This window comes from Ovis canadensis, chromosome X, assembly GCF_042477335.2.
Source record: "Ovis canadensis isolate MfBH-ARS-UI-01 breed Bighorn chromosome X, ARS-UI_OviCan_v2, whole genome shotgun sequence".
Classification (NCBI taxonomy): Eukaryota; Metazoa; Chordata; class Mammalia; order Artiodactyla; family Bovidae; genus Ovis; species Ovis canadensis.
In genome coordinates, this window is record NC_091727.1 from 81,440,704 (window position 1) to 81,464,516 (window position 23,813).

The following is a 23,813-nucleotide window of genomic DNA, read 5'->3' on the forward strand; positions in this document are numbered from 1 at the left end:
TGTTCTAGATCCTCTGCAGCAGCAGCTGAGTGTCTTTGTCAATGCCAAGGTCCCAAAGTGAACGTAAGGATGATGGGGACAGAGTGGAGCTTTGGGTGAGCTACACCAAAGCTCCGTGCGCTGGAGGTGACACAGTTCTTGTGAGGGCTGAGCCACCGAGGCAGAGAGGGCTACGTTCAGAGCTTTGTGCGTCCTGGGGAGAGCTAGAGGACCCAGTGTGTTCAGGACATTCTGGATGGAAGAGGTGGCCTCGAGCTTGGCACCTCGTCCACAATCGTCTCCTACTCTTCCCTCCCTCGTCCCAGAATGTACGTGTTTGGTGGCTGGGTGCCTCTCGTCATGGATGACGTCAAAGTGGCCACACACGAGAAGGAGTGGAAGTGTACCAACACCCTGGCTTGTCTCAACCTGGGTATGGCCTCCTCGGGCTCAGCGCGGCCTGCAGAGGGCTGCGGGAGGCCGGCCCACCTCGGCCTGCGGGCTGTGTTGGGGGCGCAGGGGGCCAAGCTGCTTCTAGGCCGTGCCTCTAGAACTCTGCGAGGCGTAGCCAGTGGTCTAAGCGCCCTGAGGGACGCTCCTTGGCGTGTTTTGAATAGGCTATTCCTCACCGGCGTAACCACGCAGTGCCTCCCTCTCGTCTCCTGTTGGTGGTTTCTCACCCACCCTGCAGGGACCGTGCCATAGATGTGAGCGTTGCCTATAGGTTCCTTAAAAACGGAGCACACAGGATGGCGGCCTGCTCTACGCAGCGCAGTGCCTGGCCCTTGTGTTTCCTCTGTCCCGGAGACCATCCCATCCCCGCAGGGCGAGTGGCTCATTCTTTTGAATTGCGCTCGTGGTGTCAAAACTTGCACCGACGCTGCTCCGTGAGTATCCTCGCACCGTTCTTGCCACGTGCAGGTGTATCCGAAGGGGAACAACCTAGAGGTAGCCTTGCCGGCAGGGGGATGTTACCGGACATGCAGATGTCTGTAGCGGTATTCACCAGGCCGGCAAAAGCATACGCTCTTCACCAAGCCCCGTAGGTGCTTGACTTCCCATGGGCCAGCCCCAGGTCCCCTCCCCTGGCTCACCCTCAACCCTGGCTGCAGCGAAAGGAACATCAAGCTGCCAGGCACCTTCTGGGTTAAGTTTGCCTTTCTGTTATCTTGAGTGAGGGTATGTATTTTTCTTTTCTGAGATCTTCTGTCACGTTTTCCATAACTTGCGTTCCTCTTTGCCCATCTCTTTCTGGAGGCTTTTGTGTTGCTCCATGTGCAAGAAGGGGAACCTTTGACTGTCTTTCATGTAGTTTTCCCAGTTTATAGTTCATGGTTTCTAATTTTGTACGGTCTTTTTGCCATACGGAATTGTATTTTTTTGTTTGTTTTTGTCTTCATCTTACTTTAGTAATCTTGGATGACTTCCTGGTTTTAATTCCCCATCCCTGACAGCAAAAGGCCAAAGAGCCCCTGAGGGTTGTCGGTTCCTCTGTCCCCCGCTGACCTTCACATCCTGTCCTCCTCAGATACCATGGCTTGGGAGACCATCCTGATGGATACGCTGGAAGACAATATTCCCAGGGCCCGTGCCGGCCACTGTGCAGTAGCCATCAATACCCGCCTTTACATTTGGAGTGGGCGTGACGGCTACCGAAAGGCCTGGAACAACCAGGTCTGCTGCAAGGACCTCTGGTACCTGGAAACGGGTAAGGCTAACTGGATGAGAGCTGCCACACCCGCCCCTGAAGTGTCTGCCTCTCCCTCCTCACTAGTGATGCTCTCTTACAGAAAAGCCGCCACCTCCAGCCCGGGTACAGCTGGTGCGAGCCAACACTAACTCCCTGGAGGTGAGCTGGGGGGCCGTGGCGACAGCCGACAGTTACCTTCTGCAGCTCCAGAAATATGACATTCCTGCCACGGCTGCCACTGCCACCTCCCCCACACCCAATCCAGTCCCGTCTGTGCCTGCCAATCCTCCCAAGAGCCCTGCCCCAGCAGCAGCCGCACCTGCCGTGCAGCCGCTGACCCAAGTAGGCATCACGCTCCTGCCCCAGGCTGCTGCCGCGCCCCCGACCACCACCACCATCCAGGTCTTGCCGACGGTGCCTGGCAGCTCAATCTCCGTGCCCGCCGCAGCCAGGACTCAAGGTGAGCCGGGCGCTCGAGGGCAGGAACTGGCTCACCCGGAGGTGGCATGCCTGAGCGGGGGCTGCTAGACCGCACGCCTGGAGGCCGTTAGTGCAGACCGGAGGCTGAGTGCTGCTGCGGGTGCCTGGTCCTGACCCGCGGAGACTGTCCCCGAGCAGTACTGGAAGGGCGGGAGCTGAAGCCCAAGCAGATCCCGGAAGTCGCTTACTTCGGCCCCTTCTCTGAGCAGGTGTCCCGGCTGTGCTGAAAGTGACCGGTCCTCAGGCTACCACGGGAACCCCATTGGTCACCATGCGACCTGCCAGCCAGGCTGGGAAAGCCCCCGTGACTGTGACCTCCCTTCCCGCAGGCGTGCGGATGGTTGTGCCTACACAGAGTGCCCAGGGGACGGTAAGGAGCCAGGGCAGGGCGCGGTGGGACTTTGCTGATAGTGGCGCACTGGAGGGGTTTGACTCCCACCCTGTGCTAACACCTTTCATCCAAGGCCTGGAAAGTGCTGATGAGGCAACCTCTCATCACTAACTTCAGAATTAGTAAGCTGACAGCTCAGAATGGTCTCCTCACCATATGATCTCAAGGGCATTTTAAATGTGTATTTTCTGAGGGGAGAAGCTAGCCAGCTGGGGTTTGACACGGGCCTGGTCTATGGTGGGAGTCCAGGTCTGGGGTCAGTAGAGCAGTGCTTGGCCGTCCTCAAAGCCAAGAGGTGCTGCTCCAGGAAGCAGGGATTGGGGCCACCTCAGGTCTGGCGCTCCCTGTGGGCTTAATCTCCTTTGTCCCTTGCAGGTCATTGGCAGCAGCCCACAGATGAGTGGCATGGCTGCATTGGCAGCCGCGGCTGCTGCCACCCAGAAGATCCCTCCTTCCTCGGCACCCACAGTCCTGAGTGTCCCGGCTGGCACTACCATCGTCAAAACCGTGGCCGTGACGCCAGGCACCACCACGCTCCCAGCCACTGTGAAGGTGGCCTCCTCACCAGTCATGGTGAGCATCCCTTGGGGCTGGTTCTGAGCCCACAGCCTTGGGGCCAGGGGCTTCTGGGCACTGTCATTAGACAGTGGTCACTGCTTCTGGCCTTTGGACCAACCATAGAGGATGGGGGTCCGTGGTTGGTGCTTAGTGGTGGCTGGGGAATAAACTGGCAGCCATGGGGGTGTGGCAGCCTTGTGGCCAGACCTGTGGCCCAGTGACCTCCCTTGTTTCGCTAAAGGAGAGGTGAACGAAACTGAGCTTGGACATACACAAATGCACAGGGGCCAGCTCTCCGCCCCCCCACCCCCACCCACCACTCTTCTTTGTGATCTCCAGGTGAGCAACCCAGCCACTCGCATGCTGAAGACTGCAGCTGCCCAGGTGGGGACCTCCGTCTCTTCTGCCGCCAACACATCTACCCGTCCCATCATCACTGTACACAAGTCCGGGACCGTGACAGTGGCCCAGCAAGCCCAGGTGGTGACCACAGTGGTGGGTGGAGTCACCAAGACCATCACCCTGGTGAAGAGCCCCATCTCGGTCCCAGGAGGCAGTGCTCTGGTGAGTGACCAGCACCAGGAGCATCCAGCCCAGTCCATGCCCTTGACCGGTCTCTGGATCACTTATTTTGGTGCACTGTCATTTCGTTTTTAGATTTCCAATCTGGGCAAAGTGATGTCAGTGGTCCAGACCAAACCGGTTCAGACTTCGGCAGTCACAGGCCAGGCATCTACAGGCCCGGTGACTCAGATTATCCAGGTGAGCTCATGGACCCTAGACTGGGACCCTGCCTAGACAAGATCCCATGAGTTTGAGTGGCTCAGAAGGTCCTGTTGCTTGGTTGTCACTTGCAGTCTTCAGAATAGTCCAAGCTGTTTGGGCTAGCAGTGAATCTGGCCAGACCAGACTCACCATTAAACTTGCAGTTCTTTTAAAAAATGACAGATACATACGTGTATCACTGACTGACTCTGTTAGACACCTGAAGCTAACACAGTATCATAGAGCAACCAGACTTCATTTAAAATTCAACAACGACAACAAAGCCACACTTTGTATCCCGGCAGTGATGCCCATTCATCTCAGCCTTTCCCCATGCATTTTCCCCTTACAGACCAAAGGACCCCTGCCAGCCGGGACCATCCTGAAGCTGGTGACGTCTGCAGATGGCAAGCCCACTACCATCATCACAACCACACAGGCCAGCGGGGCAGGGACTAAGCCTACCATCCTGGGCATCAGCAGTGTGTCCCCCAGCACCACCAAGCCCGGCACCACCACTATCATTAAGACCATCCCCATGTCGGCCATCATCACACAGGCGGGCGCCACGGGTAGGGGCCTTCCCCGGTGTGCTGGGGAGAAAGCAGGTGAGGGGGTAGCCAGTGTGCAACATCTTTCCGTTGAGGTTTTTCACTCTGCACTGCCCTCTCTTTGCCTCTTAAGATTTTCCCTCTCTGCTGTGCCCTCTCTTTGCCTCTTGTATAAGATTTTCCCGTCTGCTCTGCCCTTGCCTCTTGTTTACGATTTGTCAGGAGGTAGCGAGGGTATGGCTACAGTTTGTACGTCTTTGTTTTAATTGAGGGGTAACAGGCATAACTGTTTGAAAAGAGGGCCCGAGAGAAGCGGGCCTGGGTGGGAGGCCAGCACTGTTGCCTGGCCCTTCCTGAAGCCAGGATGCCCCCCTCTCCTCTAGGTGTGACTAGCAGTGCCGGCATCAAGTCGCCCATCACCATTATCACCACCAAGGTGATGACTTCTGGAACTGGAGCCCCCGCCAAAATCATCACGGCTGTTCCCAAAATCGCTACAGGCCACGGGCAGCAAGGAGTGACCCAGGTGAGGTGTGCCTGGCCCTATCCTCCCCGAGGGTCCAGCCTGGGACCGCAGCAGGCCACGTGGGGCCTGGGAGGGGCAGCACAGGGTCTGCTCTGGCCAGCCCCCGAGTGACACGGGGGCCCTTTTCTCTGGTTTTCCAGGTGGTGCTGAAGGGTGCACCTGGCCAGCCAGGTACCATCCTGCGCACCGTGCCTATGGGGGGTGTCCGCCTGGTTACCCCCGTTACTGTCTCTGCTGTCAAGCCGGCCGTCACCACACTGGTTGTCAAGGGCACCACAGGTACGGAGGCCTCGGGGTACGGGGCCGCGAGGGCAGGGTCGGGGTGTGCCCCGGTCCCACTCACCTGGGAAGAACAGCCGCATTAGCTGCTGACCTCCTCCCATACCCGCCCGACCCTCCCCTTCCCCACCTCCAGGCGTCACGACCCTGGGCACGGTGACAGGCACCGTCTCTACCAGCCTGGCCGGAGCCGGGGGCCATAGCACCAGCGCCTCACTGGCCACGCCCATCACCACATTGGGCACCATCGCCACCCTCTCAAGTCAGGTGATCAACCCCACTGCCATCACTGTGTCGGCGGCGCAGACGACGCTAACGGCGGCCGCTGGGCTCACCACGCCCACCATCACCATGCAGGTAGGGCAGTCGGAGCTGCAGTGTGCCGCCAGGCCCTTGGTTTTCCTCCTGCATGTGGCACCTGTAGGTGCATAATTGCGATTGTTAGTCACTGCCTGCAAGTCTGTCGGGTTTAGACGACATATCTCAGCCGTGTTTAGCATTTGAGCACTAGGTTCTTGCATCTTGAGCTGAATTTCTGGTGAAGTGGTGAAGCTGGCCTTGGCACAGCACAGGGTCAGCCAGGTTTCCCCCTACCCCCGCTTGACCAAGGGCTTGCCCCAGCCTAGGCCCTGCTCCTCCACCTCTTCCTGGTTCCTTTTTTCTGGTCCCTGAGCCAGTCAGTGTCTTGGAATGAGGGTGAGCAGGTCCTAGATTTGCCAGGGTTTTTGCTTTAGGTTCTAAGTCGCTGGTCCCAGGGGGTACTGCAGGTAGGTGGCAGGGGCAGACACGGGAGGATGGGCAGCAGCACTAACTCCCTGTGTGCCCTCTCCCCAGCCTGTCTCCCAGCCTACTCAGGTGACTCTGATAACGGCACCCAGCGGGGTGGAGGCCCAGCCTGTGCACGACCTCCCAGTGTCCATTCTGGCCTCCCCTACTACAGAACAGCCCACGGCCACGGTCACCATCGCTGATTCGGGCCAGGGTGACGTGCAGCCCGGCACCGTGACCCTGGTGTGCTCCAACCCGCCATGCGAGACCCATGAGACGGGCACCACCAACACAGCCACCACCACCGTCGTCGCTAATCTCGGGGGGCACCCCCAGCCCACCCAAGTGCAGTTCGTCTGCGACAGACAGGAGGCCACTGCTGCTCTCGTGACCTCCACGGTGGGCCAGCCGAATGGCAGTGTCGTTCGTGTCTGCTCCAACCCGCCGTGTGAAACTCACGAGACTGGCACCACCAGCACAGCCACCACCGCCATGTCTGGCATCGGAGGTGGGCCGCGGCGAGACATCCGGCTCGCCTGCGCGGCCACCACCATTCCCACCGTGGTCCGGGTCAGCGTGACTGCCGGGGCGTCAGAGGGAGCCCAGGTTTCCATCAAGCCTGCGTGTCAAACCCGTCAGACCAGCGCGACCAGCACCACCATGACTGTGATGGCCACCGGGGCCCCGTGCTCAGCCGGCCCGCTCCTCAGACCAAGTGTGGCCCTCGAGGCCGCTGGCCGCGGTGCCACTCTCTTACAGCTGGGGCCGCTGAGTGCCCAGGTCAGGCCCGGTGGCGAGGAAAGGTCCCTTGCCGGCCTGGGCCCGCTGGTGTCCATGGGGCGCCAGGTGGAGGTGCATCACACGCACACGACCAACACAGCCACTGTGGCCCGCTCTGCCATGGGTGCCGGGGAGCCCCATGAGCTGCTGGGGGCCCCCACACTTGTGTACGAGAGTTCAGCCAGTGCCTCTGTGACTGCCGCGGCCTTGGAAGCACTGCTGTGCCCCTCGGCCACCGTGACCCAGGTCTGCTCCAACCCCCCGTGTGAGACCCACGAGACGGGCACCACCCACACACCCACCACAGCCACATCCGGAGGGGCTGCAGGCCAGCCAGAGGGCGGGCAGCAGCCTCCTGCCAGCCGGCCCTGTGAGACGCACCAGACCGCTTCCACTGGCACGACCATGTCTGTCAGCTTGGGCGCCCTGCTCCCGGATGCCGCCCCCTCCCACAGGACCCTGGAGTCCAGCCTGGAGGTGGCAGTGCCACCCACAGTCGCCCCTCAGGCCAGCGCTTCGTTGCTCACTCCTTTCCCAACGCAAAGGGTGTGCTCCAACCCGCCCTGTGAGACGCACGAGACAGGCACTACGCACACAGCCACCACTGTCACCTCCAACATGAGTTCCAACCAAGGTAGGTGGAGGCAACCAGCCAGGTCCCCACAGGCTCCCGGGCCCAGGGCTCACCAAGAGGCCCGCAGTTCAGTTCTGTGGAGCCCAGTTGCCCGGTACGGGCAGGTCTTCCAGGCAACCGTGTTTCCTGGTGGCAGAGTTGGGTGATAGCCCTGCTGGAAGAGGGCCTGTCACCCTACTCTCTGCTTGCCCCACCAGACCCCCCACCGCCTGCTGGTGACCAGGGAGAGGTGGAGAGCACCCAGGGAGACAGTGTGAATATCGCCAGTTCCAGTCCCATCACGACAACAGTGTCCTCCACGCTGACACGGGCCGTGACCACCGTGACGCAGTCCACGCCAGTCCCAGGCCCTTCGGTGCCGGTAAGAGCCAAGGAGGGTCCCTGTGACCTGGCGCGCCTGGGCCCATGTTCCTGAACTGGACACCAGGTGGTGCTGTTGCTCCAGGCATGCGCCGCTCCCGGCTCCTTTTCCAGACCATAAAAGGGCAGTTTCTCGCAGGGCAGGGCACAGGAGGCCCCAGTCCTTGGTGGGTGTCCTTTGGGTGATTTTATCGTTGTAGTTGGTTCCTGTGGCTCATCACTAGGCTATGGTGTGGCACAGCAGGAGTTGGGCCCCTTTCGTGAGACCAAGGGGTCTCTCTGGGGATGGGTTAAAATGGGCTGGCAGGTCGGAGGTCTCGTCTTCTCTTGCCATGTGCCCTGCTGCTCAGTGACCTACTGTTCCTGTCTGTCAGGCAGGGTTGTGGCCACCCATTGAGAATGTAGATCCCGGCCCATAGGGAGAGATGAAGGCCTGCCTGGTTTCGGTCTTCCTCTCCTCCCCTCTGACGGGGGCTTCTCTCCCTTTCTAGAAGATCTCATCTGTGACTGAGACTGCCCCAGGGGCTCTGACCACCGAAGTCCCCATCCCGGCCACGATTACAGTGACCATAGCCAACACAGAAACTTCTGACATGCCCTTCTCTGCTGTTGACATCCTGCAGCCCCCAGAGGAGCTCCAGGCCTCTCCAGGGCCGCGCCAGCAGCTTCCGCCACGGCAGCTCCTGCAGCCTGCCTCCGCGCCCCTGGTGGGGGACTCCGCCGAGGTCCTGTCAGCCTCCCAGAGTCCTGAGCTCCAGGCCGCCGTGGATCTGAGCAGTACAGGGGACCCGTCTTCAGGCCAGGAGCCTGCCAGCTCGGCTGTGGTGGCCACCGTGGTGGTCCAGCCACCGCCACCCACCCAGTCCGAAGTAGACCAGTTGTCCCTCCCCCAAGAGCTGATGGCCGAGGCCCAAGCGGGCACCACCACCCTCATGGTGACAGGGCTCACCCCAGAGGAGCTGGCAGTGACTGCTGCTGCTGAAGCAGCCGCACAGGCTGCAGCCACAGAGGAGGCCCAGGCCCTGGCCATCCAGGCCGTGCTCCAGGCCGCACAGCAGGCTGTCATGGGTAGGTGCTGCACATAGGCCAGCTGGCTCAGCGGGCTGTCCTCGCTTGAGGCCAGGGGTAGCCCTGAGGGAGGGACAGGCTGCTCAGGGGTAATGAACCACGCTTCGGGTGCCTCCCTCCGGCAGCTTGAGCAAAGGGAACTTGTTTGCCACCAAAATGGCACAGTATGGCCTAACTGGGATGGGGGCTGACTTTGGTACGCAGGCAGGAGGCAGGTCTCACCAGGGGGAGGGCAGAGGAGAGGTCTGGGGGACAGGCTCTGAGAGCTGGCATTCACGGATCCTGCCTGTCGCTCTGAGAGAGTGGTGGTGGGAAGCCGGGCTGGCATCCCTCTTGAGTCGTCTTCTGCCCTTGGAGCAGGCACTGGGGAGCCTATGGATACTTCAGAGGCGGCCGCGGCAGTGACGCAGGCAGAGCTGAGCCACCTGTCAGCTGAGGGCCAGGAAGGCCAGGCGACCACTATCCCCATTGTGCTAACGCAACAGGAGCTGGCCGCCCTGGTCCAGCAGCAGCAGCTCCAGGAGGCACAGGCCCAGCAGCAGCAGCACCACCTGCCCACGGAAGCTTTGGCCCCTGCCGACAGCCTCAATGACCCGACCATCGAGAGCAACTGCCTCAATGAGCTGGCCGGGGCTGTGCCCAGCACCGTGGGCCTATTGCCCCCCACGGCCACCGAGAGTACGTGGGGCCCTGCCTGGCCATGGGCGGGTTGGCCTACAGCTTTGCTCCCCTAGGGAAGTCAGTTGACTGGGGAAGAAAGTCTTGTGAGTGGGGTCCCAGGTCCCTTGGGGTAGAAACAGGCTCGGTTGTGTAGCCTGAGGCAGGGGCTCCTGTGCAGAAGCTCTGGAGCCTTTCCTGCTGACACCTTGTTTTACTTCCCAGGCCTGGCCCCGTCCAACACATTTGTGGCCCCCCAGCCGGTCGTCGTGGCCAGCCCCGCGAAGCTGCAGGCCGCGGCCACCCTGACAGAAGTGGCCAACGGCATTGAGTCCCTGGGTGTGGTGAGTCTGGAGTGACGAGGTGAAGCGGGCTAATGGATCCGGACTCTGAGGGTGTCCTGATCTCTTCTCCCTCTCTGCCTGCCAGAAGCCAGACCTGCCACCGCCACCTAGCAAAGCCCCTGTAAAGAAGGAGAACCAGTGGTTTGACGTGGGGGTTATTAAGGGCACCAATGTGATGGTGACACACTATTTCCTGCCACCCGAAGACGCTGTCCCGACTGATGTATGTATCCCTGGGGGCCAGCACCCTCAGGTGGGCAGGGGCTTGTGAATCTCCTAAGGGGTGCGCTCTCCGTCTCAGGGCTGACCCCTCCTCACCCTATCCCCCTTGCAGCCTTTGAAGCAGGGGCAAAGCTCAGCCCTGGCCCCCTGGTCATGACAGGGCTGCCATGGCTGCCCTTTGCCTACCCCATTGTCCCCATGGTGGAAAAGTGCTCCACTGACTCCGGCAGCCCTGTCAGTGGTGGGATTCATGTCACTCTGATCTCTCCTGTTCGTCTGATCTGTCCCTGTAGGATGACTCGGGCACCATGCCCGACTACAACCAGCTAAAGAAGCAGGAGCTGCAGCCAGGCACTGCCTATAAGTTCCGCGTTGCCGGGATCAATGCCTGTGGCCGGGGGCCCTTCAGTGAGATCTCAGCCTTTAAAACATGTCTGCCTGGCTTCCCGGGGGCCCCGTGTGCCATTAAAATCAGCAAAGTGAGTCTTGTGAGATCAGCCTCTGTCCTTAGCTAAGCCCGTGCTTGTGGGGCTTTTTTCTTTGCTGGGCTGGGCGCGGGTGATTTGGGAGGGGCCCCTGAGATGTAGGCAGAGTCCGGTGGGTCTGGGCTGAAGCTTCTGGTTCTCTCCATCTCTGACACTGCGTGAGCCATGACTAACATGCTCATTTACCTAATCCTCTAATGCCTAAACTCCCTGACGAGGTCTGGGCCTGTGGTTCTTTCCATTTTTCTGATGGGGAGACTGAGGCACCAAGAGGCTAAATGACAAGCCATTTGTTAGGTGACAGAACAGGTCTAGGAAAGTGTTTGGAGTCCTGGTTCATTTTGCCATTGTGTCAGGCTGCCTTCCTGGTGGGGGCAGACGAAGCCATCTCTTTGGAGCTCCTTGAGCTCTGTTGTGAAATAGGTTTGTTGTGTTGGGAGGGGGATGAAGAAGGAGCTGTCAGTTCTGAAAGCTTTGACTCGGTCTAGGTTCTCTGTTCTCCGATGGGCAGGGGAGGAATAAGTCACAGAGGCCGAAGACGGCCCTCTTGGTCTCTGCTTCCTCTGTTCCAGAGTCCAGACGGTGCTCACCTCACCTGGGAGCCGCCCTCTGTGACCTCCGGCAAGATCATCGAGTACTCAGTTTACCTGGCCATCCAGAGCGCACAGGCCGGCGGCGAGACCAAGAGCTCGACCCCAGCGCAGCTGGCCTTCATGCGGGTGTACTGCGGGCCCAGCCCCTCCTGCCTCGTGCAGTCCTCCAGCCTCTCCAACGCCCACATCGACTACACCACCAAGCCCGCCATCATCTTCCGCATCGCCGCCCGCAACGAGAAGGGCTATGGCCCAGCCACCCAAGTCAGGTGGTTGCAAGGTGGGTGTGTGTGGGGCTCCCTTTGGGGAGGGAGAGCTCTTGCCAGCTGCTGGCCTGGTGAGCTTGACCCTCTGGGGTGGGTGGATTTCTCACCCACTGTGGAGAAAGCTCCTTGGGGGACTGTTGGAGGGCGGTGGGCATGGGAAGGGCCAACAGGACCTGCAGCCAGAGGTGGGGGGTGGGTGCCCAGGCTTCGGGCTGCTCTGTCAGTCGGGGTGACAACAGCAGAGGCCTCTAAGCTGTGTCCAGAATGGCCCTGGGGGTTGGCGTGCAGGTGGCCGGGACCCTGGGGCACACGCCCACGGGAGGGGCCGGCACACTTGGTGCCTGGCTGCGCTGTGCTGGGTGGCGTCAGGGCTGCCCGCCCACTCTCCCCTCTTTGCTTTTAGAAACCAGTAAAGACAGCTCTGGCGCCAAGCCGGCCAGCAAGCGGCCCATGTCGTCTCCAGAAATGTAAGCAGAGGGTGCCTTTCCAAGAGCCTTCTGGGGCCGGGAGTAGGCGGACCCCGAGAGCAAGGAGCAGTGGGGATAGCCGGGCCCTGCTTCTCCAGAAACGTGGGGGGCCGCCCAGCCTAGGGGGCAGCCGGAGCCCTGGCCGAGTCCCACTCGCTTCGCCACGCAGACCCACGCTGACCCTGTCTTTTTTTGCCTTTGCCTCTCATCTTCCAAGGAAATCCGCGCCAAAGAAATCGAAGGCAGACGGTCAGTGAGAGGCAGCTGCCCGGCGCCTGGCTTCTTCTCCAGCCTCCCCTCTGCTTCAGGACCGCCGCCTGCCCCGCCCCGCCCACCCCACCCGCCTGGCGCGCACTCCACCCTCACGAGCCAGCAGCTGCCCTCCTCCCCCCTTCCTCTCTCTGTTTTTACAAGAATCTTGAGAAAGCACATTTTACCATGGCTGCGGGGATGGGGGGCGGGGGGTGGGGAGCGGAAGGCAGATGCTAAAGAGCAAGTGAGGGAGCGGGTGCACCCCCTTCCTCCAGGGAGCCCTCGAGCGAGAGACCTAAATGCACCGGAGCAGACGGAAAGCCCACCTCCTCCAAAGTCTGCACACCTCTCGCTGTTGCCCTTGGCTCCAGGGATCAGCCAAGGCCCGAGGAGTTGGTGGGGGGAGCTTGTAGAAGCACCCCTGGCCCCCTTCCCCACCTCTAGTCTCAGAGTCTTGGGGGGCACGCCCCCCCCCTCCGAACCGGGTATCTGTCTGGTTCTGTTTTCTTTTGTGACCTTAGCATTTCTTGCCACGTGACGCCCGCCTGCCCTTTTGGTTTATCCAACCCTGCCCTGCCTGGCAGTCCCATGGGAAGCTGACATGTTTTCTCAGAGGCCTTCGTTCTCCCATCCCATCCTCCCTCCCCTCCTCTTACCGTTCAGAGAAGAAAAAGTGAACGAAAAAGCGAGGGGCGGAGAAGGAGCCCCGTGGTGGCCTGAGCAGTGTTCTGTGAAAACCTCCCGACGCCCACCTGGGGCCTCGAGGAGCCCTCCCACCGAGCCCGGCTTCGGCCTCTCTGGGGTCGAGGTTAGGGGCCACATCACCAACTGCTGCATTTGTTGTATTTTTTTTAAGTTGAAATGGATGAAGTTAACAGTTTTATTGTAATTTTAGTCTTAGCGTGTGGGGTTTTGTCCCTTTTTTTGTTGTTATTATTAGTTGTGTACAGAATGTGTATCTTTTTCTGTTTTTTTTTTTTCTTTTTTAACCTTTTATCCTTGGCGAAGCCTTGGCAGGGATCTCTCTGGACGAAAAAGTGAGGGGTGGCCAGGGCAGGAGGAGTATGGCATTTTCCCTGTGGGCCTGGTGTCTGCTGCCCAGTGCGATTTTCTTTCTGGCCCCTGCCGTGTGCCCTGCTGCCTGTCCCCAGGTCTCTGGGATGACGGAGGGTGAGCGGTCAAATCTTGCCCCCCTCGTGGCCCATGGCTCCAACACTTGGGCTTGAGAGTCCTCTAGAACCCAGAGTCAGACTTCCTGAGGACGATGGTGCAAAGGCGTGGGCACGACCCGATACCCAGCCCTGGGTCTGTGGCCCTCTCCACGACCCCCAGGCTCCCTCCCTGGCATGAGTGCTTAGAGCATCCAACACACAGCTGCCACTTCCCGCGGCCACCTTCTGGGCAAGGATGGCACACATTGGACAGGAACCCAGCCTCTGAGGCTGCCTGGGACGACAAGTCATGTGGTACCATCAATGCTACGAAGTTGGGCTCTGGGCTCTGCTGGGAGAGGCTAGTCCAGTGCCAGCTCTGCCCCATGTCCAAGGTTTTTAGCAAGGAGTGAGACTTGCGAGCAAGTCGCACCGAAGGATTTGAACCGAACAGCCGATGTCTTCAAAGCCCCTTCCTCTGCCCTGGAGATGCAGCTGGGGCTGGGAAGACCCCAGCCTCTGCAGACCCCTGCCCCTAGCCCCCACCCTCTGGGGCCTCTGTTGTATTATAGTATATTTCGCTGTGGAAAACGTCACGTTTAGTCACCTTGGAGCCCACCGCCTGATCCCATTGTCTTCCCCCCCAGCCCGATTCCTGAGCGCCCTCTGATCTCTCTGTTTCTGGAAACAGTACACCCATTCATTATTGTAGAGTAACCCTTGTGACTCAATATTACCATAGTGCGATGTCGTTTTGTGCTATTTTGAACAATTAAAAGACTTTTTGAAATAACGACCTGCTGTGTCCGCTGTGTCCGGGACTCTCATGGGAGGAGGCAGGAAGCTGGGCCGCCCTGCAGGGCTCACAAACCACCCTCCGTCCAGGAGATTTTTGCTCCCAGAATTGTGCTTCCCATCGCCTCTTGACAACTCAAAAGTTGTGCTATGAGCTGTGGCCTTGGCAGTGAGCTGGTCTAGGACTGGGTTGCCCCTGGAAGATCCCACGATGGCAGCCAGAATGCAGGGCGCAGGCCAAAGGGGCTCACTGAACAGCTGGTGCTGACTCCCTGTGTGGAGGCCATGTCACCTCCCTCCTCTCACTAGAGGACAGGGGACAACCACCACACTCCTTGGATTGAGAGCTCACAGCCCCCAGGACAGACCAGCATCACCGGAGGGATGCCCCTGTGGTCAGGGGATGCTGCTGGAGTAACTCCCAGCCTGGCTTTTTGTGCACATGGGCCAGGGTCCCCAACTAAACAATCGCACTGTTGGGTTGTGGTGCCAAGGCTAAGATGGTGGTGTACCCAGGGGCAGGCAGGAAGCATCAGTCCTCAGTGCCAACCAGGACAAAGGGCCAAAAAAACCAAGTGGGGTGGCCAGGGTGTCTGGCCACCTTGGTGCCAGACGGTACAGAGAGGACCCGTGAGGGTACTGCCCCGCTGACACGGATGGGTCTTGGACACTCCTTTGGTACCAAAATCCAGCAGGTAGGGATGGAAAGTGGTCGACGCAGTTTGGGAAAAAAACGAGACAGAATTCAAGTTTTCAAGATGGGACTGGGGGACTCAAGACCTCAGATCAAGCGCCCTGTTCCTCGGAGCCACATCACATTTATTTAGTGTCTTGGCAAACAGAACTTACTGTTGGGCTCCAATGAAGTCAGCCTCCTGACTTCATGTCTCCCATTTTATGGATTACCTTAAACTATCTCTGTTATTTTCTTGTACAAGGGGCATCACCTAACTGGAGGTCACAGACCCACATATGCCTCGGGAAAACATCTTGGCGTGTGCACAAGCAGCCTTCTGAACTTGCGCTGACTCAGCATTTCAAGGTCCACACTGTTTCTCCTTAGCTTAGCAGGGCATGACGACCCCAACTTACCAACCCAATGTACTTTTATTTGGATTATGCTGTATTGCTATATTTTATTCTTTGCCCATGGGGTTTTCCTCATGACTTAGAGCAACAGGCGGCTACTAACCCCTGCACCTCTCCACTCAGGGCACACCATGGCACCTCACCCCAGCACATGCTCCTCTGTTGGAATCATGGAGTCTTGTGAGTATGGGGTCCTGTCAGTCCCTTGCCATGCCAACTCTGACCTGACTCAGAGCCCAGGCACCTCATGTCTTTGGGGGGCCCGTGGGGGGTGGTGGTGGCAGGCAGAGGCCCAGGCACATGTCCTTCAGGCTACAGCAGCGGGGGCAATGTCCAGGGGTGGGAGGACGTGGGCCAACTGTGGGGCGGAGAGTCCACCTGAGGGACTCCAGAGAGAAGTCACGGGGTGAGGAGCACCGCCCGCTTTTACCTCAGGGTTGGCCCATGACTCGACGGCCGTGTCTGAGGCAGGAACCTCAGAACCTTCCCCGGAGCAAGGCTAATCTTTGGCTAGGCATGTTACAGGAAGGCAGGGGAAGGCTGGGTGGAAGGGACACGCCAGGAATAATGACAGGCATCTGCAGCTGAGTGGCTGATACCAAGCCGGCTGGGCCCCCAGCCGGGAAACCACCCCCCAAGCATGAGGTTATATGGGGGACACACAGCGGCTGCAGGGCGCACTTACCTGCAGGGCGCCCACAGTCTCGTCGGGACAAGCACACAGCATGCCAGGCTCCTGTCCCTGGGCTGTACGGATGAGGCAGAGGCCCAGTTACATCTTTGGCAAACAGGGCGCCCCCCCCCCGAAGCCCAAGCTTCCCCAAGCCCCCAATGGGAGCTCAGGGTCCCGGAAACGGTCCCTCTACATAATTCTTCCATTGGCTGGGCAAGAAGAGGAAGTTTGACCCGCCTTCTTCGGAGCACCCAACGTAATCTGACAGTCCAGAAAAGCAGACTGGGTGCTGGAAGACCTGGGGAACTCCGACTCTGAGGACCTTGCTCTTCACTTGCACAGTTCCCGCCTGACTGTCGAGTGGCATCTCTGGGGTGAAGAGGTCAGGGGCTGTGGAGCGGATTCCAAAGAGAGAGGACTTGGCCGCCCTGTGGTGTCACAGGTCAGCGGGGCCTCAGCGTTCAGCCATTTTCCAGCTATCTCTTCTCTTGGACTTCCCTGGTGGTTCAGATGGTAAAGAGTTTGCCTGCGATGCTGGAGACCTGGGTTCGATCCCTGGGTTGGGAAGATCCCCTGGAGAAGGGAATGGCAACCCACTCCAGTGCTCTGGCCTGGAGATTCCCATAGACGTAGGAGCCTGGCAGGCTAGAGTCCATGGGGTCCCCAAGAGTCAGAAGCGACTTCACTGTCACTTTTTCTTCTCCTGGACACCTGGGCTCATGCTCTGCCCTACCCTTCCCTGCCCCGGGGGGGGGAGGGGGGCCCTCAGGCGGGGAGACGTGGCTGGAGGAGGGAAGACAGCCCTGAGTTCACTCTTTCCTCCCCCCTTCTACCCCAATCCCAGAACGTCCTGCCAACTCACCCAGCACTTCCCACCAGGAGGGCATTGAATGGAGGGCGCCCAGCAGCGGAGCTCCAGCGGCCTCAGCCTCCCTGCCGGAGTGGGGGGTGGGGTCCGCCCGGGGGCGTGACCTGAGGGTGGGCGTGGCAGTGAGCCAGCCAAGCCCCGCCCCCGCTGCAGGCTCGGCCCCCGGGCCGGGCGGAACCTGGGGGGTAGAGGTGGGTGGTGCTAGGCTGGGTCAGCTGAGTGACAGTCACGCGACAGCACTCCGCTCCGTGTGGCTTCCTGGAAGACAAGGAGTGATGAGCCGGGGTCTCCGAGTGTGGCAGGCCAGTGCTCGGCGGCCCGGGGAAGGGGCGCGGGCTGGGGGTGGTCGGTGTTGTCCTGGAAAAGGCCGTCCAGGATGGGGGGCAGGGACGAGGGGTTCAGTCCCGGGGCCCATCTTGGTCAGGAGGGCAGACCTGCCCCGGGGGGGGGGGTTCCCGAGGCTCCGAGTCAGGCAGCCCTAGGGGGCCACTCGAGCCTGGGGTGACCTGCAGCCCCGGGGAGTCCACCTACGGGACGGGCACCCGAGAAGACGGGACGCCCTCTGGGGGAGCCGTGTCTCCAAGTCTCTCTCCACAGGACATGGAGAAGGAGCAAGAGAAGCTGCGGGCCTGGAAGGAGCGCGTGGCGCGCGAGCTGGATCGCGTGGTGGCTTTCTGGCTGGATCATTCCCACGACCAGGAGCAGGGGTGCGCGCCTCGCCTTTCTGGGGGCCTTGGACTGGGTTTTTCTCTCCTCTGGAGCCCCTGCACCTCACTCTGGGCTGACTGCCATCTGTGGGGCACCACCCCCAGCCCCTAGGCCCCCTCACCAGCCCCCTACCGCGAACTCGGCTAACGCCAGCGTGTCCCGCAGGGGCTTCTTCACGTGCCTTGGCCGCGACGGGCGGGTGTACGATGACCTCAAGTACGTCTGGCTGCAGGGGAGGCAGGTATGGACGAGGCGTGCCACGGGGCGCCCGGGACTGGAACCGGCGCCCTGGGTCCTGCCTGAGTTCGCACACCGGGCAGGGATCGCGGCTCACCGCCCTCCTTCCCAAGGCCCTGAGGACGGCGGCCCCCAACTTGAGCCACGACCCCTCCGCTCCCTCACCCCCCACCTAGGTGTGGATGTACTGTCGCTTGTACCGCCAGTTTGAGCGCTTCCGCCGCCCGGAGCTTTTGAATGCAGCTAAAGCAGGTGCCCTCCCCTCCCAGTCCCCGTCTCCCCAGAAGCCACTCCCGGTGATCCCGGTAGCCGCGCGGTGCTCCCAGTTGCCTGCTTGCCAGCCGGCTCTGGAAGCCCCCCAAGGACGCCGGGTGCCCACCGATGGGGAGGTAGGCGCCGGCTGGGGCACCCCCAGCGCGCCTTCCAGCGTGACACCTTCCTGACCACCAGGTGGCGAGTTTTTGCTGCGTTATGCCCAAGTGGCACCTCCTGCAAAGAAATGTGCCTTTGTGCTGACCAGGGACGGCCGCCCAGTCAAGGTGCAGCGGACCATCTTCAGCGAGTGTTTTTACACCATGGCCATGAATGAGCTGTGGAGGGTGACTGGGGATGCGCGGTACCAGGTGCGGGGGAGGATGGGCACACTGTACATCTCCGTGCCCTCACTTTCGCTGGCTCCTGGTACCTGGGTGCAGGCCAGATCTGTCCTTAACATCAGTCCTTTCTCTGGGCCCGCAGGGCCCGGGGCTGCCAGTCACACCCACTGTTACTGCTGTTATTGTCACTATGTGTCCTCCCTCCCCTAGAGGCCCTCCCCCAACAACCCCCACAGGGGCCCTGGGCACCATTCAGTTCAGTTAAGTCACTCAGTTGTGTCCAACTCTTTGCAACCCCATGGACTGCAGCACGCCAGGCCTCCCTGTCCATCACCAACTTCCAGAGTTTACTCAAACTCATGTCCGAGTCAGTGATGCCATCCAACCACCCCCTCCTGTGTCGTCCCCCTCTCCTCCCACCTTCAATTTTTCCCAGCATCAGGGTATTTTCCGATGGGTCAGTTCTTCGCATCAGGTGGCCAAAAGTACTGGAGTTTCAGCTTCAGGATCAGTCCTTCTAATGAATATTCAGGACTGATTTTCTTTAGGATGGGCACCGAGATGTTACCAAACCAGACTTGGGCCCATGTGCGGTGAAGGCAATCCACTGACACCAGGTGGTGGGGAAGGAAAGTGCAGCATTTATTCCAAAGGGACAGGGTAGGTCCTACTCAAAACACCTTTCAGAGAAGGGTTTAGGGCAAAATCAAGGAGGAGGTCACAGAGCTTAGGAACATTCTTCTGATTGGCTGGTGGTGAGATAACCAGGAGGGAGTTACATGATCTACTTTCTGGTTCCAATGGTCTGGGCTCTATGTGCCAGTGGGCAGCATGTACTTAAGTTCTTCCCCATGGTGGGTGTTTTAGTTATGTGCAAAACAGCTCGAGGATACAACTCAGGATTTTATTTATGGCTCTTGGGGAAGACTTTAGTCTAAACTTATTGTTTTGTCTTGCTTATCTGTTTTCCTTTGTTTCTGCATTTCCTCACTTATTTGATTAAATGTGCTCCTTGGAACTTGGAAAGGCCTAGGAGGCTAACGCTTTTCAACAAACAAGAGGTGGGGGACCCTGGGGGATCAATTGCCCTCGCCCATCCCGGCTCTGCAGGGTCTTGCTCAGAGGGACCAGCCCTGCCCTGGCTGGGAGGGTGCTCCTCCCTGGCCCCCTCATCATTCAAAGCTGACCTCACTGCCTGGGCACGGTCTGTAGCCCCCAGCCTGGGAGCCCTAGCACCCAGCCCAGGGCCAGGCCTTGGCAGGAGTGTCCTAGGAGCTCAGCCCAAGGGACCTGGGTGGACCAGACTAGATGGGGTGCAGCCTCAGCTTGGGTCTCCCCTTACCACCCCCACTCCCAGAACGAAGCCATGGAGATGATGGATCAGATCGTGAGCTGGGTGCGGGAGGACCCCTCTGGGCTGGGCCGGCCCCAGCTCCCTGGGGCCCCGGCCTCGGAGTCCATGGCGGTGCCCATGATGCTGCTCAACCTGGTGGAGCAGCTCGGGGAGGCGGACGAGGAGTTGGCAGGCATCTCCGCGGAGCTGGGGGACTGGTGCGCTCAGAGGATTCTGCAACATGTGCAGGTGGGGGCAGGAGGCAGATGCCGACTGCCAGACCAGTCCTGGGGGGCTGGGGCACAGAGTGACCCCCATTCCCCACCCCCAGGCCCACACCCACCCCCAAGCTTAGTCATCTCCAATTCTTTGTGACCCTATGGACTATAGCCCGCCAGGCTCCTTGGTCCATGGGGATTCTCCCAGGCCAGAATACTGGAGTGGGTTGCTATACCCTCCTCCAGGGGATCTTCCCCACCCAGGGATCGAACCCAGGTCTGCTGTGCTTTGCAGGCAGATTCTTTACCATCTGAGCCACCAGGGAAGCCCACTCATGAGCTGGGGGTCAATTTTACAGATGGGGAGATACAGGGAGGTGTGGCCCAGAACCCTTGGAAAGGGTGGGGGAGGCCCCCGGGGAGCCAGGTTGGGGTGAGGGCAGGAGGGTGGGGTCCAGACACCCAGGCCCATCAGGGAGCACGAAACCCAGACCCAGCTTCCTCCCAGGCCTCTGGACAGCCAGGTCGGCCCAATCTTAGTCCCCCCCGTTCAGTGTCTTCTGGGGCCCAGGCCCAAAGCAAGTTCCAGACCCTTGGGAGTGAATCAGCTCCTCCTCAAAATCCCCTTGCCCACTCCCGCCAGCCCACCCAAGCCTGCAGATGAGGAGGGAGGGGCTGGAGGGGGTTGCTGAGTGCTGAACCCCCTTCTGCACCTCCCTCTGCAGAGGGGTGGGCAGGCTGTGCTGGAGAACGTGTCAGAGGATGGTGAGGAACTCTCAGGCTGCTTGGGGAGACACCAGAACCCAGGTGAGGGGTGGGGTGGGCTTCAGATGTGGGGACTGCCTGCCTCCCTCCACACTGGGCACTGAGGACCAGGCAGAGAAGCAGGGATGGGCCTGCCATGCTGGGGGGCATGGCTCAGAGCAGGCCCCACTGCTGGCAAGAGAGGAAGGGAGTCAGCACAGAGTGCAGGGGGCTGGAGCCCCCTACCTGAGGGAGACCACACTACCTGCCTTACCCTGAGCCCTCACCAGGCCACGCGCTGGAGGCTGGCTGGTTCCTGCTCCGTTATGCCATCCGGAGAGGTGATGCCAAACTTCAAGCCCACGTGATTGACAAGTTCCTACTGTTGCCTTTCCACTCTGGATGGGACCCTGAGCATGGTGGCCTCTTCTACTTCCAGGATGCTGATGGCCTCTGCCCCACCCAGGTGGGAATGTGCCCAGGGCTGTCCTCAACCCATTTCACAGAGTGGGGGGCCCAGGGAGACCCCAGTGGTCCTCAAGCTCACGCACACAAGGAGACACGTGTCCCTCTGTCTTGGAAAGGCTCACTGGGTGATTCTAAGTCATCAGCAGCGGGGGCAGATTTGGTCCCTTACGCCTGTGTGATTATACCTTGATCCCACTGAGGTCCACAGAAGGTGGCTGAGTTGACTGTCCAAGGGGCTCTAGACAGACCGATGAGACAGCCAGGGTTTGGATTCCAGGGCTTAAGGGGAGCCTGGCCCAGCCCTGCCCTTCTGGCTCAAGAAGCTAGTGCCAATCTGCCAGGCAGTCAAGGCCTCCATAGACGTCCATGTCACAATGAAGCTCCAAGTGCCTGGGCCAGATGGAGTCTTAGCCAGGGCCTGAATGATGGGGGTGACCTTCCTGCTGAGAGGGGTGGTGGAGGGTGGGACACAGGCTTCCAGATGCCTCCTCTCTGCTCCCAGCTGGAGTGGGCCATGAAGCTCTGGTGGCCACACAGTGAAGCCATGATCGCCTTCCTCATGGGCTATAGTGAGACTGGGGACCCTGCCTTGCTGCGCATCTTCTACCAGGTGGCCGAGTACACCTTCCACCGGGTAAGTTCTGCTTCCTGGTCTCAGCAAAGGTGTGGAGACTGCAGACTGGGCGGGGAGGGCAAGTCTTCTTGCACATCCCCCGCTTGCCCCTCAGCAGACATGGAGGTCCCAGCCCCAGTACCCTCTGTTGTCAACAGAGCAGCCCCTTCCCCACTGGAGCTCACATTTTGCTGGCAGTGACTGACCATAAACAAGTAAACAAGCAAACGGAGATGGGGATGAGAGCTCTGGGAAATACAGCAAAGTCAGGGGGCTGCAGGCGGGGCTGATGGGAAGGAAAAAAGCTAGAAGGGGTGCTCAGCAAAGAGGGGTCAACCTGACTCCGGGGTTCACAGGTGCTGGGGCTTTGGAAGGGGAGGCCATAGGGCCCCGGGCCAAGGCAGGGAGGTGGCGCGGTGGCTGTCATCCTGGCCAGTGAGTGGGGGCCTGACCCGGGGTGGAAGATGCAACAGGAGCAGGGCTCAGAGTCTGGTTGAGTGGGAGGAGTCTGGACTGGCCACAAGTGTTTGGGTGTCATAAGGATATAGATGATATATACTGCGAGCCACAAGGCAAGGTGAGCTTTGAGGACAGAAAGAAAAGAGAAGAGGGAATAGAAGGGCCCAGCAAAGGAGACAAGAATCAGTTGTGAGGCAGGAGGGGAGCCAGGGACCCCCCTCCACTAGAGGCCCGAGTGCAATGAGTGGAGTGATGACCTGTGCCAGCCATGGCTGAGAGGCACCTTGGGGGTTGAGCCTGAATGAAGGAAAATTCCCAATGTGTTTCGAAAGCCACAACTCTCTCCATCAGTAAACCCCAGTACAGGAGGGATTACAACAGGGGGTCTTACTTGGTGGTCTGTGGGTTTTGCAACCTGGGAGAAAATTCTGTCTTTCTTTAGGCTGACCTCTAACTGAAATCCAGTATTCGCTTCCATCATGAATGAAAGCACAGTGGCATTAGCAGTGTCTGACTTCGTCACCAGTAGACATCCCAAATGTGTTCACGTTATATTGTAGTTCTAGGGGCATCTCCCAGTATCGCACACACTCATCATTACTTCCAAACACAACAGTCACAAGATAATGTTAATATTGAATGCATTCAAAAGAACCTGTGTTTGAGGCCATTGGTGTTAACTGCATAAAGTGAAATTTAAGGAATAAATTGTCAAGAAAGAGAGATGGCCATCAAACAATCAGGAAACTTATAAACAGATCAGTCATTATGCATTGATCATCATAACAGAAGACAGGAAATTCAGACATCCACAGAAACAGTTCAATCTGTCCATGTCAGATCAAATAGTTGAATAATGTGAGGACATGAGCAGTGTCACTGCAAAGATAGAATGAATAGATATAGAACTAGTGTTACCTGCTATGAAGAGGAGTAGACCTATTCACAAGTCGACATTTAAAAAGACATTTTGATAGTGGACTTCAGTGTCACTGACTTCTTCCACAGTCCTTCTGAGAAGGGATTCCACTCAGGTCTCTATCTGGGGAGGAAAGAGAAGGGTCTAGACCAGGGCTCCGGAGTCTACCTTGGAGCATCTGCAAGGAACTGTGGGCAAGAGAGAAGAAAGGAATTTGGAATGGGTCAACACAGCTGCTGGGCAGGGTCAGGCTTCAAGGGGCTCCAAGGGAGAGGGAGATGTGTTTGGGACCTGTGACAAGCAAGGCTGGAGTCCGTTCAGTGCTAGATATCTACAATCTCATCAACTGGAAGACAGGCCTGTGAAGCAGAGAACAGGAACTCAAAAGGAATCATCTGTTACAAAGTTACATGACCTGCCAGCGCTGCCTGTCACTGCCTTGTTATTGCAGTTTCGCGATCCAGAGTACGGGGAATGGTTTGGCTACTTAAACCGAGACGGGAAGGTCGCCCTCACTATCAAGGGGGGTCCTTTCAAAGGTGAGTGGGGGACAGGGCGAGGCCTCAGGGGCTCAGGGCACTTCGCTGTCCCTAGCCCTCCCAACCCGTTGTCCCGCCTCTCCCCGTAGGCTGCTTCCACGTGCCGCGGTGCCTGGCCATGTGCGAGGAGATGCTGAACGACCTGCTGAGTCGCCTCGCTCCGGCCTCGGCCCTCAGCGCCCGGTCTCCGCCCGCTGGTCCCGCCCGCCCAGGCGCAGAATAAAACGAAGCCCGTTACACTGTCTGTGTGTGTGAGCTTCTGTGGGGTCGCGGGAGGTGGGGAGCGCC

General features: G+C 59.4%; 2 protein-coding genes and 1 long non-coding RNA gene across 14 annotated transcripts in view; 2 read left to right on the top strand and 1 right to left on the bottom strand.

Annotated features, from left to right (window-relative positions):
• The window catches only part of HCFC1 (host cell factor C1), a 22,690-nt gene extending 8,631 nt beyond the window's left edge, over positions 1–14,059 (top strand). The window contains exons 6-26 of one of the 10 annotated variants that reach the window (XM_070290439.1): positions 306–412; positions 1,508–1,687; positions 1,770–2,129; positions 2,359–2,519; positions 2,916–3,113; positions 3,438–3,662; positions 3,756–3,860; positions 4,216–4,471; positions 4,798–4,940; positions 5,081–5,219; positions 5,356–5,576; positions 6,054–7,401; positions 7,599–7,762; positions 8,253–8,829; positions 9,187–9,507; positions 9,712–9,830; positions 9,916–10,053; positions 10,346–10,531; positions 11,110–11,410; positions 11,800–11,863; positions 12,081–14,059. In XM_070290439.1, the coding sequence (XP_070146540.1) occupies positions 306–412; positions 1,508–1,687; positions 1,770–2,129; positions 2,359–2,519; positions 2,916–3,113; positions 3,438–3,662; positions 3,756–3,860; positions 4,216–4,471; positions 4,798–4,940; positions 5,081–5,219; positions 5,356–5,576; positions 6,054–7,401; positions 7,599–7,762; positions 8,253–8,829; positions 9,187–9,507; positions 9,712–9,830; positions 9,916–10,053; positions 10,346–10,531; positions 11,110–11,410; positions 11,800–11,863; positions 12,081–12,120 (5,353 nt within the window). In that variant the 3' untranslated portion in view covers positions 12,121–14,059. Of the gene's footprint in view, positions 1–305; positions 413–1,507; positions 1,688–1,769; positions 2,130–2,358; positions 2,520–2,915; positions 3,114–3,437; positions 3,663–3,755; positions 3,861–4,215; positions 4,472–4,797; positions 4,941–5,080; positions 5,220–5,355; positions 5,577–6,053; positions 7,402–7,598; positions 7,763–8,252; positions 8,830–9,186; positions 9,508–9,711; positions 9,831–9,915; positions 10,054–10,345; positions 10,532–11,109; positions 11,411–11,799; positions 11,958–12,080 lie in introns of those variants that run through there. The other 9 variants (XM_070290440.1, XM_070290441.1, XM_070290442.1 and 6 more) reach the window with 9 other exon arrangements.
• On the bottom strand, positions 13,033–16,769 carry LOC138930367 (uncharacterized). The gene is made up of 2 exons (XR_011446172.1): positions 16,686–16,769; positions 13,033–15,897 (listed from the first exon to the last, which is right to left on the bottom strand). It is a non-coding gene; the product is annotated as an uncharacterized lncRNA (long non-coding RNA).
• RENBP (renin binding protein) lies at positions 15,521–23,769 on the top strand. 3 transcript variants are annotated; one of them, XM_070290450.1, is made up of 13 exons: positions 15,521–15,664; positions 16,166–16,336; positions 16,668–16,993; positions 17,289–17,398; positions 17,565–17,640; positions 17,813–17,888; positions 18,087–18,259; positions 19,590–19,814; positions 20,509–20,590; positions 20,818–20,993; positions 21,498–21,629; positions 23,438–23,525; positions 23,615–23,769. In XM_070290450.1, exons 3-13 carry the CDS (start codon positions 16,967–16,969, stop codon positions 23,746–23,748), a joined length of 1,299 nt encoding a protein of 432 aa, XP_070146551.1. In that variant the 5' UTR covers positions 15,521–15,664; positions 16,166–16,336; positions 16,668–16,966; the 3' UTR covers positions 23,749–23,769. The 3 variants fall into 3 exon arrangements, with proteins under 3 accessions (XP_070146551.1, XP_070146552.1, XP_070146550.1); XM_070290451.1 differs by having other exon boundaries at positions 15,595–15,664; positions 16,166–16,265; XM_070290449.1 differs by lacking the exon at positions 15,521–15,664 and having other exon boundaries at positions 15,900–16,265.
• The last annotated feature ends 44 nt before the right edge of the window (positions 23,770–23,813 follow it).